Genomic DNA, 13,210 nt, shown 5'->3' on the forward strand with positions numbered 1-13,210 from the left:
GGCCTTGAATGCCAGGCAGAGGCAGAAGGGAGCCGTGGGGGGGTGTGAGCAGGGGAGGGCCTTGAATGCCAGGCAGAGGCAGAAGGGAGCCGTGGTGAGTGTGTGAGCAGGGGAGGGCCTTGAATGCCAGGCGGAGGCAGAAGAGAGCCATGGAGGGTGTTTGAGCAGGGGTGGGCTGTGGCCAAAGCTATGTGCATAGGAGTATTTGCCATTGGGGCCTGCCAGGCAGACTGGTTACAGTACTGGGCTTGCTCCAGGGTTGCAGACTTGGGGGGTCGTGCTCTGGTGCTCACCCCTCAGTTATGGTGCCATCTGTGCCCACCTCGTGTGGACCTGTCTGTGAGCCGCTGCATGTCCAGGGCTGTCCAGGCTCTAATTCCATCACTCATCTGAGTCCCTTGGGTGCAGGGAAGGCCAGCTCTTGACTCATCCCACCTGAGAGGTAGAGGTGATCTAGGGTTGGTGGCTTGGGTTGGGCAGCCACCATGTGTGCCATACCCTGTGCACGTGCCCACCGCCTCCCCTCCCTCCTTCCAGGTGACCATGTCCTTGCTGGGGAAGCGCTGCGATGTCCCTGCCAACGGCTGTGGGCCTGACCGCTGGAACACCGCCTTCTCCCGCAAAGATGAGATCATCACCAGCCTCGTGTCTGCCTTAGACTCCATGGTGAGTGTCCCTCCCAGCCCGGAAGAGGAGTGAGACCTCTGAGTGAAAGTCCCACCTCTGCCACTTAGAGGCACCTCCACTGACCTGAGCCTCAGTTTCCTCATCTGCAAAACAAGGGCCGCAAGTGAGGTCAAGTATATAAAAATATAGCCCCAGGAATAAACATTGGTTCCCGGCCCCTGGGGTCAGCCACCAAGTGTCTCAGTGCAGACGGTCTCTGTGTGGAGCTCCTGTGGCCGTGTCAGCTTGTCACACTGCTGTAGGTGCCCAGGTAGAGCTGACGCGGGTGGTGCTGACGCGGGCGGTGCTGATGTGGCGGTGCTGACACAGAGCTGCTTTGGCCAGTGCCAGAGCCACTGGCCACATGTGGCTTTCACATTTAAATTTAAATTAAACAGAGTTAAAAATTCACTTCTTCTGTCGCACTAGCCTCATTTCAAGTGCTTAATAGCTTGATGTGGCTAGTGACTACTGTCTTGGACAATGCAAAAATAGAACATTTCCATCATCATGGAAAGTTCTGTTGGACACGGCACTGATCTAGAGGTGTTTCAGAGCTCGTTGGAGGAGCTGACGAGCCTATAACTACCCTGGTGGCATGAACAAGGGAGGCTCCCCCTTCTTGGGTCCCTTTAAGACACTTGCCTGGCAGTGACCTAACTCCAGTCTCCTCTAGGGTGCTTGTGCATTGCAGGGGAATGGGGCTAAAGTGAATCCATTCACACACACCACCCAGCCTCGCCCCTCTTCCCAGCGTGTCCCCATAGCCCCTACTTGGTGCGCCTTTCGGCAGGTCTGCTTTCTGCTGGTGGCCTCAGTTGAGACATGACTGTGGAAGGAAGCATCTTTTTCAGCTCTGATTGGCCACTCCTTTGTGGAAACAACCAAACTTGTTTCACTTTTTTGTTACTGTTCTACCGTGTTGCAGTTTGTTCCCTGAAGCCAGCTTGTGGGCAGAGCTAGGGCACTTTCTGTTTTAATCTTAAACCAAACCAAACCTATTTGCTGTTGAGTCATTTCTGATTTATGGCGACCCTATGTGTTACAGAGTAGAACTGCTCCGTAGGATTTTCTTGGCTGTAGTCTTCGTGGAAGCAGATTGCCAGGTCTTTCTTTGACGTTGCCATTGGGTGGGTTCAAACCACTAACCTTTAGGTTAGTAGATGAGCACAGAATGTTTGTGCCACCCAGGAATCTTGTTTTAATCTTAGAGAGCCGGAAATGAATGCCCCCATAGAAGACCCCAGGGTGACAGGCCTGCTGGCCCTGCCGATCCCCAGCTCCATCACCAGCATGACTCCAGGTTGGGCCTGGCACAAGAAGCAGGATTATGGCCCATAGAGGTTAAGGAACCTGTCCTGGGTCACACAGCAGCAAAACTGTGATGAAAGCCAGACTCCTTGACTGTCAGCCGAGCCCTACCTCACTCAGATAAAACCCAGCATTTATCAAGCACCAACTGCATGCTGTGAGCTTCACAGGCAGGGTTCCCTTGTGAGGCAGGTCTGAGGCCTGAGAGGCTGGTGGTATTGGCTGTAGGGTCCTGTGTTGGGGCCATCAGCCTCCTGGGCAGTGGGACTGCCACCGTCGGCGTGCGCATAGGTGTTTCAGGTTAGAGACTCCTCCTGCCCACCTCCTGCCCACCTCACTGATGCCTGCTGTAGCCCTGGGAGCTGGCTGCTCGTCTCCACTGTGCAGATGTGGAAACTGGAGCTTGGAGACCACCTGGCCTGCTCCAGGGCCCGCAGTGGGAAGTGGCGAGGGAGGAGTTGAGCCTGGGTCTGTTGAGCTGGTTTTCCCGGGGCCCGTGCCACCTCCTCCTCATCCAGGACTTTGAGACGGTCCCAGAGTGCCCACGATAGGATTGTCCCCAGTGCTGGGGGAGAAAGCACCCCCAGAGCAAGGAGGCCCTACAGGGAGGAACAGAGCCCATGTGCCTTGGCTGTCCTCTTCAGGGGCCTGCCGCCCCTGCAGCCCTGTGACTCTACCTTCTTCCCACCCTGGTGGCCAGTCTCTGGGAAGTCATCCATTTGTTCCACTGTGGATTCTGAGACAGACTGAGAGCATGGGGGGGTGGCCTCTTCCTGCCGCTGCTGCTGCTGGGATCTCAGGCAGCTGACAGCTCACCCCCCAAAAGGCTGACACTGGAGGTGTCCTAGAGCGGGAGGACCTTCCCTGGCTGACACTCCCTGCTCCCCCCACAGTGCTCTGCCCTCTCCAAACTGAACGCGGAGGTGGCCTGTGTCGCTGTGCATGATGAGAGCGCCTTTGTGGTGGGCACTGAGAAGGGGAGAATGTTCCTGAACGCTCGGAAGGAGCTGCAGTCGGACTTCCTCAGGTTCTGCCGTGAGTACCCAGCGAGGCCAGGGACTCCAGCCTGTCTCTAAGTCCCCAACCGTGCCTGCCAGGCATTCAGAACACTGCGGGGGCCCAGGGTTGGGGATGCTGTGCTGCATCCTGAGATGGCATTCTTGGGTGGCCGAGTGTGTGTTGATAGAGCCCGGCTGACTCGGGCAGCCAGACCACCAGCCCTGTCTGCTCGTTTACACATGGGGACACGAGGCCTGTGTTGCTGCCCAGTTCCACCAGTGGCCTGTGCACGCCTGAGGACAGGCACCCACACACTCGCTCAGCTCGTATTTACTGAGCGCCTGCTGTGTGCACTCCCCTTATAAGTGTTCACTCATTTGTCCTAGCATCAGCCCCGGGAGGCAGGCACTGCCAGTGTTACAGCACTGTTGCAGCCTTAGTAGCCACCTTGCAGGGGCTCATGGGGACGAAGTGCTGAGCCCACGTCCAGTGCCCAGCACAGGCCGACACGCAGAAAGTGCCCGATGAAGGCGAGCTGTCGCTGGTACTGTACTGCTCAGGGCTGCAGGCCAGGCTGTGGGCTCAGTGTGGCATGGTGCACATAAGCCACTTCCCCAGGGACACATAACTGACAAGTGTGGAGGCATGGTCCAAGGCCAGGTCTGTGCTTCTGAAACCCAGGCTCTTTCTGCTGCCTCCTTCAGAATGGGGAGGCCAGAGAGCCTTCCCCTGCTCTCCGGGGTGCAGCACCTGCACCTCTGCACCCGCTTCCAGGGGCCCTGAGCACCCTTGGAAGAGACCCACACTCACAGCTGTCAGCCTTTCCGCCCCCTCCTCACCCAGCCCTGCCTCTGCATTCTGTCCTCCTGGGGGTCCTCACACCCAGCCCTGCCTCTGCGTTCTATCCTCCTGGAGGTCCTCACCCAGCCCTGCCTCCACATTCTATCCTCCTGGGGGTCCTCACCCAGCCCTGCCTCCACATTCTGTCCTCCTGGGGGTCCTCACCCAGCCCTGCCTCCACATTCTGTCCTCCTGGGGGTCCTCACACCCAGCCCTGCCTCTGCGTTCTGTCCTCCTGGGGGTCCTCACCCAGCCCTGCCTCTGCGTTCTGTCCTCCTGGGGGTCCTCACACCCAGCCCTGCCTCTGCGTTCTGTCCTCCTGGGGTCCTCACCCAGCCCTGCCTCTGCATTCTATCCTCCTGGGGGTCGTCACCCAGCCCTGCCTCTGCATTCTATCCTCCTGGGGGTCCTCACCCAGCCCTGCCTCTGCGTTCTATCCTCCTGGGGGTCCTCGCACCCACCCGAGGCTCCGCTGTGCTGAAGGACCGTGAGTTCCCAGTGCTCCGTGTCCTTTCTCACTCTCTGCCCTTGCCCATGCTGTCTCCCGCCTGGAAGCCCTCGCTCCTCTCCTCTGCCTGCCAGTCACCTCCCCACCTCCAGGGTTCACAGGTTCCCGTACCTGGGAGGCTCTCCATCCAGGCCCGTCTATGCCTCACCGTCCAGCCCCCAGGCCCTGGTTGTGTCCTGGTGCCAGCATCCCACACTCTAAATTTTGTTGGTTGTGCCTGGTGCCCCGGCTTGGCCGTGAGCTGCCAAGGGAGATCCAGGGCAGGGCCTGGGCCCCAGCCCTGAAGGGCATACAGCCAGATGAGCAGCAGAGTGGAGATCCGAGCCCACACCCTGACTCTCAAATTGTGCCAAGGGTGGGGTCAGGAGCCAGGCTCTGCCACTTGCCAGCCTCTGGGCCTCAGCCTCCTTATCCATGGAGTGGGGAGACCAGTGCTGCCCTCCTCATGGGGGAGCCTGAGGGTGAAGTGCATGAATGTGGGGAAAGCACTTGGAGCCAGGGGCAGATGACCCAATAAGCAAGGTATGCATGGCCTTAGCTGTGCTTACTTACTCATCTGTAGTGTAGAACTTCACCTCTTTTTTCACCACATCATGTGAAATTGTGCACTACAGATGAGTAAGTAAGCCTGTGTGTACCTTGCTCCCTGGTTAATCCGCCCCTGCGAGTCGGAACAATGCCCGGCACTTGGTTCACGCTTGGTAAGCGCTGGCCACTGTTGTCATGGCCGTGATTAGTCTTTGTGCTACACCCGGGGCCTCGACCTGAGGACCATCCATTTCAGGGGAGGGCACCCCAGCCTGGGCACTTCATGACTGGGCCCAGCAGCTCCCCCAGCCAGCCCCACGTCCCACACGGCCCTCAGAGCTTCTGCAGGGTCAGAGGGAGGGCTGGTTACGGGGAATGGGTAGGGGGGCAGTGCCAGGGCCTTGGGGCTCCCAGCCTCACGGGCAGGGGCCAGGCTGGGGCTGGGGAAGGAGCACCTGGCTTCCCAGAGCTGGCAGAGCCACTATTTATAGTGCCCGTAACTCGGCTGGTTTATTTCAAGCTTCGCAGATCCCCAAGGGAGAGCAGGCTCCAAGCTGGGAGGGGGCCATGGGGCCCTCTCACCCCTTCTCCGACGCATCTTCTAGCATGTTCCCCAGGGATCCAAGCACACTCCTGGCTCTGCCCTGGCCCAGCCTGGCTTGAACCCGCCTCTTTGCAGCCCTGAGGCCTCTTGGTGGGGCCCTGTTGTCTCGCTGTTTGGCAGAGCAGAAAACTAGGGCCTGAACTGGCGAGGACAGAGAGCACAGGACGGGGCAGATAGGACGGAGGTTCGCTGAACCCTGGTTCTGAGCCAGGCCAGCTGCTTCCCATGCGAGCTCACACACTGAGGCCCAGAGATAGGGGAACTTGCTCGGGGTCACACAGCAACTTAGAGGTGACCAGGGATGAGACCCAGGCCCTGTGCTGGGCACTGGGAACTCTGAGATGACCAGCCCTGACCCTTGGCTAGGAGGGAGGGGGCTCACTCACTAATTCCCATTCACTCGCACACCATGTTGGGGGCCTGGCTATGGGGCTCCGCACAGGGTGGGTGGGGGGTGCTCCTGGCAACCCTGCACACTGTGTCCCACAGGAGGGCCCCCATGGAAGGAGCCGGAGGCAGAGCACCCCAAGAAGGTGCAGCGGGGCGAGGGCTGCGGCCGGAGCATCCCACGGTCCTCCCTGGAGCACAGCTCGGACGTGTACCTTCTGCGGAAGATGGTAGAGGAGATGTTTGATGTTCTTTATAGTAAGATCCTTCCTCATTCCATTTGGGGCCCCGGGGGGAGGGAGCCCCAGGCCCGGCCCAGCTGGTGAGACCCCTGTGCTGCCCAACACGGCCCTGGGCAGAGCTAGACTCAAGGCATGGGGGTGTTACCCACTCCAGCCCTCCCTCACCCCACATCCCAAGCATGGATAGTCCCCCTAGCCCCATTTCCTGAAACATCTGCTGTCCCCAAGCCCACGCCTTGGCACACGTCCCTGCCACCTCTCTCCTGGAAGTGGCCTGGGCTAGCCGTGGTCTCCCTGCCTCTAGGCTGGCTCCCTGCTGCCCTCTCCGCCCTATGACCAAGGGCATCTTCCCAGAGCATGCAAGGCGTAGGTGGCCCAATGAGGCCTGTCTCCCGCCTACATCTCCTCGCTTAGCTACACAGGCCTACCCTGACTCCACCCCAGGGAACCACTTCCTGTTCTCCAGCACACCCTGGCCATGCCTGTGCAAGGGCTGTTCACTTGGGGGCTGCCTGTCCCCTCTCTGGTGGACACCTGCATCTTCTCTAAGGCTCAGCCCCTCCCACTGTGCCCTGTCCCCTCACCAGCCCAGGTACTCTCCAGGGTCAAAGACAGTGTCTGCTCCCTCAGGGTCCACTGACCACCTGACCCGTGTTCAGGGCATGTTGGTTGAATGAAAGTGAAAGTCAGCCAAGTCCTTCCTGCAGGGGGAGGAGGAAGAGGCCTGGCCTGGCCTCCTGTCAGAGCTGTCAGGCTGTGGAGGGAGAGTCTCGGGGCCCCACTGGTGGCTTTCACGCTCCCTGGGTGACCTTGGGCAGGTCCCTCTGGGCCCTAGGGTCCCCCCCTTCACTCACTTCTGACTTGCTTTATTGCTTTCCTTCCTGCGGCCCCTGGTTCTGCTGAGCAAAGGTCTGTGAGGAAACCTGGTGTCAGGAGGAGGAGGCCAAGTCGGGAGAGGGCCCAGAGGCCCTGAGAGGGTGCGCCGGTCGCCGTGGATGGGCGGGCTTGTCATGCAGATTGGCTGTGCCACGGCGACACCTGCCAGCTGCAGGGCTGGTGCCCAGGGGCTGGTTCCCAGATCCCGCACACCTGCCTGCCTGCCCTGGCCCCGGCCCACCTCGGGCACAGTCAGGGGTGACTGTGAGAGGAGGGACCTCTTTCCAGCTATAGAGGGTGCTGTAGTGGGTGGTGACAAGAGATGTCACAGGGCCCAGGCTCCTGTCCATCCCCAGCTGGGCCGCCCACCCCCTCAGTCCCCTGCCAGGCCTCCCCTTCTCTCCCCGCAGCAACTCTGCTGTCTCTCTCCTCAGTCCGTATTCTTCGTCTCCTCCCTTTTCTTCTGAGCCCCTCTTTCTGTTTCCTTCCCGTTGTCTCTCTTCCTCACTTCCTCTTCTTTCTTCCCACACTGCCTCCCTCCCTCCGGCTTTTTCCTCACAGTCTGTCTCACGAGAGCCCCCTTTTCTCTCTCTCACCCCCTTGTCCTCCTTGCCTTCTGCCTCTGTGGAGCTGCCCCAGGCCCTGACCGATCCCCACTGCCCAGAGTGGAGGGGGAGTGTTAGGGGAAGTGGGGCCACCCAGCTGGGAGAGTTGCAGTCAGTGGGGCCTTGTCCACAGCCTCCACCCGCCCAGTCCCCAGCTGTGAGGGATTGTTCTGCTTGCATTTCTGAGGGGTCTGCGGGGTCCGGTTTCCCAGGAGCCTGGCACCCAGGGGAGTCACTCCACATCGCCCCAGCTCTGGGGCACTCCTGGCCCCGACCCGTCCTGGCTGCCCTCTCATACCAGCCCTTTCCTGCCCTGCCCCCACAGGCGAGGCCCTGGGCAAGGCCAGCGTGGTGCCACTGCCCTACGAGCGGCTGCTCAAGGAGCCGGGGCTGCTGGCTGTACAGGGGCTGCCCGAGGGCCTGCCCTTCCGGAAGCCAGCTGAGTATGACCCCAAAGCCCTCATGGCCATCCTGGAGCACAGCCACCGCATCCGCTTCAAGTTCAAGAGGTGGGTGAGGAGTCCGCATGGGAGGGGCCGGGCCAGGGCAAGCCAGGGGCCACCTGGTGTCGGTCAGCTCAGCTGACCTGGGCTGCTTGCCCAGCCAGAGGGAGGGGCTTCAGACACCCTCGGGGCCCCATCTATGAACACTCCCAGTCTGACAGTGGAGGTGAGGCAAGCGCCCAGGAGTAGAACAAGGCCAGAGCCCCGCCACTGGCTCACAGAAGTCTTCCTGGGGGACTCCTGTGCAGGACTCGCAAAGGGGCTGAAAGAGACTTGACTTGGCAAAAAAACCACACAAAGCCATTGCAGGTGTCAGGAGCAGTGTACCCAAGTGTGGCGGCAGGGAGAGCCAGGCCATGTGGGCTACATTGGGGCTGCTGGGATGTAGGGTTATTGAGACAGCTGAGCATGTACTGGTTGGCGGGGTGGCCAGGAGAGCAGCCTGAGGGCTCGAATTGTGCCCACCTCTGCCAAGGCCACCCCTGGTGTCCAGCAGGGGAACCTGGAGAGAGATGATAGAGCCTTGAGGGCTGTGGTGGGTAGACGAGGGACACAGGGCCTGATCTGATGCCGGCCTCGCTGTGTGGTCCTGGGCACGATCACGTCTCTGGGCCTGCATCCCGGACCTGTCCTGTGCACTGACAGGGCTGGTCTGTTCTGGGGAGGGGGATGGTGTGGAAGAAGAGAGGCAGCATGTGGGACAGGTGTGCAAGGCTGTCTGTATGTCCTTGTTTCCCTTTCCCAGGCCGCTCGAGGATGGCGGGCGAGACTCAAAGGCCCTGGTGGAGCTGAATGGAGTCTCTCTGATACCCAAGGGCTCACGGGACTGCAGCCTGCACGGCCAGGCCCCCAAGGTGCCACCCCAGGACCTGCCCCCTACCGCCACCTCCTCCTCCATGGCCAGCTTCCTGTACAGCACCGCACTCCCCAGCCACGCCATCCGAGAGCTCAAGCAGGAGGTGCCCGCCTGCCCACTTGCCCCCAGCGACCTGGGTCTGGGCCGGGCCGGCCCGGAGCCCAAGGTCCCCGGTGCCCAGGACTTCCCCGACTGCTGTGGTAATGCTACTGCTGCTGGGACCCCAAGTCTGGGGGTTGGGACAGAGGTCATGCCTGCATGGGGCACCCTCGAAGGACAGGTCGGGAGACTCAGGCCCTCCTCAGTCTGGGCAGAGGGGTGGGCTGAGCAGATGGTGTAGACCCAGTAGGACCTGGGCCGTCACTCAGCCATCTGCAGAGGATGTCCTTGGCCTGGGACCAAGAGTGCCTGAGGGGACTCCCAGAGGCTTCTGTGAAGGGAGTAGATGTGCTAATCCACCCACATTTATTGAACACGGACTGCATACTCAGCCTGAATTAGGAGTCCTGGAGGCATAAGAGAAGCAACAACTAGGTGTGACAGAGACCTGGGTTCATATCCCGGCCCCTCTATTTAGTGGATGTGTGTCCTGGGACAAACTCTACCTCTGAGCCTCAGTTTTCTCATCTGTAAAATGGGGATGTGAATGGAACCTACCTCACAGACTTGTTATGATGATTAAATGACAGATCAACTGTGGCGGCATCTCCTGAGAATGTGTTAGAAATGCACTAATGCACTTTCTCAGGCCCCACCCAGCCCTGCTGAGCCTGAGGATTTGGGGGTGGGGCCCAGCAGTGGGTAGTTTAACAAATCTACCAGGTGGTTCTGATATGCACCAAAGTTTGAGAACCCAAGCACTGAGTCCGGTGCTTGGCACATAGTAGAGGCTGAAAAGCTATATTTACCTTTATTATCATTATTATAAGGAGAAAAAAGGACTCCTCCCTCCACAAATGTGTGGGTTGACAGGATAGGACTCACTCCTGAAACAAGCGTCCCACCTGTAAAAGGTGGCTCCGATGTCCCACCTTGCTGATCTGGTGTTTGGATAGCAGGCTCCGGAAAGATGGCTCAGGCCTCTGGTCAAGGCAGAGGGGTACTAGTAGTGTTTGCCACGAGTTCATGATCGCAGGGTCATTTTCGGGGTCTCCCTGGCAGGTGAGGCTGTTACCTCAGAGCCAGAGTCCATCCCCTCAGTCTGGATCTGGGGAGCCCTCTTGGGTCCCACCGCGAACCTGTACCTTTTCTCTCCCTTGTCCAGGACAGAAGCCCCCCGGTTCTGGCGGGCCTCTCATTCAGAACGTCCAGGCCTCCAAGCGCATCCTCTTCTCCATCGTCCACGACAAGTCGGGTAGGATGGCGCCCTCGGCAGTACCCTGGCCAAAGTGGGCATGGGGAGCGAATGCTCACTGGAGTGGAAATGCGACGTTGGGTCGTTGTGAGGAGAAGGTGGCGCGGTTCCGCTCAGGGTGGAATAGTTGTCTACTGCTGTGTAACACATTACCACAGAGCTTAGCTTAAAACAGCGAGCACCTATTACCTCACAGTTTCTGTGGGTCAGGGTCAGGAGCAGCTTAGCTGGGTGGTTCTAGCTCAGGGTCTCTCGTGAGTTTTTGGTCAAGGTGTCGATGGGGGCTGCAGTCATCTGAAGGCTTGGCTGGGGCTGGAGCATTCGCTTTCAAGCTCCCGCACGTGGCTGTTGGCAGGAAGCCTACATTCCTCACTATGTGGGCCTCTCTAGCACTGCTTGAGCATCCTACAGTATCGCAGCTGGTTTCCCGCAGAGTTACTGATCCAAGAGAGAGTAAGGAGGAAGCCATGTTCCTCTTATGACCTAGTCTCAGAAATCACTGCCACTTCCGCTGTTTTCCATCCATTAGAAGTGAGAAACTTGATCCAGCCCCCACTCAAGGTGGCGAGTTTGAGGGTGGCGAGTTAAATCTACCACTTGAAAAGAGGAATATCAAAAAATATGTGGACATATTTTAAAATACCGCTCAGAGGGACTGAGAGCAGGAAAATTTGGGAGTGTCAATGATAGCAAAAAGGAATGAAGCTAGACTTAAAGAGTTCTAGCAGTTTTGCCTTGTAGAGGTCTCAGCCTCACCCCAGTGAGATGATCTTTAAGAAAACCCAGTCTTCTGGGATCAGAATGGAAACCCCACTGCCCCAAACAAGGTCCAGCCCTGAGGGGGAGGTGATGTGGGTATCCAAATAGAACAGCACCATGGGAGGCCACATTAGGCAAGAGGTGGGTGCTAGCTGGTTGACCTCAGGTAAGACACTCAGCCTCTCTGATCCCCAGGTTTACCATCTGCAAAATGGGAATGATATTTATGTTTAAAAGTTATCTTGAGGGATTAAATAGGATAACATGTATGGTAATATGTAAAGTACTTAGCACAGATAAGCATTTAATAAATTAAAGGTGTTGCTTTTGTGAATTATAATGAACCAAATTATCGCTGTTGTTATTAATGAAATTGAGGCAGAAGCCTTAGTTTTACGGGAGAGACCAGCAGGGCCGAGGGAAGCTGAGCAGGGCCAAGGCTGGCTGAGACTCTAGATGTGTGAGGTGACAAGGTGAGGTCTCTGAGGTCACGACTCAGCCTCTCCTTACTTGGGGAGACCACTATGCCCACCTCCTGTGTGTCTGGGGCAAGATGGGCCCAGGATGGACAGGCTGGGCCTGTCCAGTGCCCAGTGCCTGTGCGGGAGGACAGGCGGCATCTTAGGAGAGAGCAGATGGGGGCCCTGGAGCACCCTAGATGTGTGCAGTCTGCTCCCCAAGGAGGCTGGAGGGTCAGGGTCTGAGGTGGCAGTGGGTGGGAGGGCTGGGGCCATCGGGGGCTCTGGAGGAGAAAGCCTGGTAGCCCAGGCCAGTGGAGGGCACGTGGCTGTCTTGGACTGTGGCCCCCAGCCGGGAGGGTCCACAGGGCAGTGGGCAGCTGAGGCTGGTCATGAGATAGCCCGGGTGTGGGGCCCTCACTTGTGTCTCCTGTGTTCTGATAGAGAAGTGGGACGCCTTCATCAAGGAGACCGAGGACATCAACACGCTCCGGGAGTGCGTGCAGATCCTGTTTAACAGCAGATATGGTGAGTGGGCGGCGGCCGCGGAGGGGCAGCAGCTAGCGGAGCCTCTCATTATGCAGCGATCACTCGTGTTCCCCAACACGGCAGCAGGAGCCATATGCTGCGCCCCGCATCCAGTGCTCACGTCACCTGGCGCTCCTGTCTGGGGAGGGGGTGGCTGTGTCAATGTTTGCCTTGCAGATCCTTCAGGGGGCGGGCTGATGGCAGAGCCCCAGATCCCGTGGGGCAGAGCACCGTCTGGGGACCATCCAGAGGGCCCAGAAGACAGACTTGTGGCTGGTGTCACCCTGTTGCCAGCTCCCCCTGGCTCACGCTGTGTCCTGGCCCCCCGCCCTGTGCCTTTGCCTGTGCTTCCATCTGGGGGCCCTTTGCGCCTTTTCTGGGCAAATTCCTGCTTGGTCATGGAGGCTCAGCTCAGGAGTCACCTGGCCAGGTGGGCTTCCTCACATGCCTCACATGGTGCTCTTATGGCCTGTCTGTACCTGCTTGCATGACCCTGCTGTGTCCCTGGCAGCCAGGACTGAGCCTGCTCAGAACAACCATCAGCCCCTGCCTCTGGCAGCACACACAGGTGGTTCCCATGGTAATGAGCTGCTCACCTGCAGTGGGAAGCACAGCCACTGGTTGGCTCGAAGGCAGGGGCTGGACCAGATGGCCTTAGATATGCTCCACCTTGGTTTGCTGCCTCCTTGGCGGTCCTCACTCCTCCGCTCGGTCACTCAGCCTTTGTGGAGCTCTGTGAGCCCCACTCGTGGACGCCTTGTGGCCCTTGCCTGGGGGTGGCTCTCAGTCACTCGAGAGATGGACACAGGGATCCACAGGTCACTTGGTGACCCAGGAGTGATGTCATTCACCGAACCATGGGGAATCCCTCTGCAGGGATGGGGACACCGTCTAGAGGCCAGAGCTGTGGGACTGTGGGGCCAGGGGACAGAGAGGAGGCTTGGGACCTCTCTGTATGTGCTGGAGGGAGCCAGTGCTACCCCCAGGGTCGGCAGACGCCTGCTAGGCAGCCTGGAGTTCACCACACTCCCTCCCTGACCTCAGTGTCCTCACCCTGAATGAGGGCAGGGGCCTCACCTCCCTCCCTGACCTTAGCGTCCTCACCATATGCTGGGGTGAGGTCCTCACCTCCCTCCCTCCCTGACCTTAGCATCCTCACCGTGTGCTGGGGTGAGGTCCTCACCTC

At 59.1% G+C, this 13,210-nt stretch overlaps 1 protein-coding gene across 2 annotated transcripts in view; it reads left to right on the forward strand.

The window, feature by feature from the left end:
* Nucleotides 1-13,210, forward strand: part of GTF2IRD1 (GTF2I repeat domain containing 1) — a 145,691-nt gene that overhangs the window by 43,482 nt on the left and 88,999 nt on the right. For both annotated transcript variants that reach the window (XM_004380766.2, XM_004380765.2), the window contains exons 2-8: nucleotides 538-666; nucleotides 2,871-3,012; nucleotides 5,946-6,101; nucleotides 7,892-8,075; nucleotides 8,815-9,125; nucleotides 10,190-10,279; nucleotides 11,941-12,024. In XM_004380766.2, coding sequence (XP_004380823.1) covers nucleotides 544-666; nucleotides 2,871-3,012; nucleotides 5,946-6,101; nucleotides 7,892-8,075; nucleotides 8,815-9,125; nucleotides 10,190-10,279; nucleotides 11,941-12,024 — 1,090 coding nt within the window. In that variant the 5' untranslated portion in view covers nucleotides 538-543. The remainder of the gene's footprint in view (nucleotides 1-537; nucleotides 667-2,870; nucleotides 3,013-5,945; nucleotides 6,102-7,891; nucleotides 8,076-8,814; nucleotides 9,126-10,189; nucleotides 10,280-11,940; nucleotides 12,025-13,210) is intronic.

Source organism: Trichechus manatus, unplaced genomic scaffold (assembly GCF_000243295.1).
Source record: "Trichechus manatus latirostris isolate Lorelei unplaced genomic scaffold, TriManLat1.0 scaffold00077, whole genome shotgun sequence".
In the NCBI taxonomy this organism is placed as follows: Eukaryota; Metazoa; Chordata; class Mammalia; order Sirenia; family Trichechidae; genus Trichechus; species Trichechus manatus.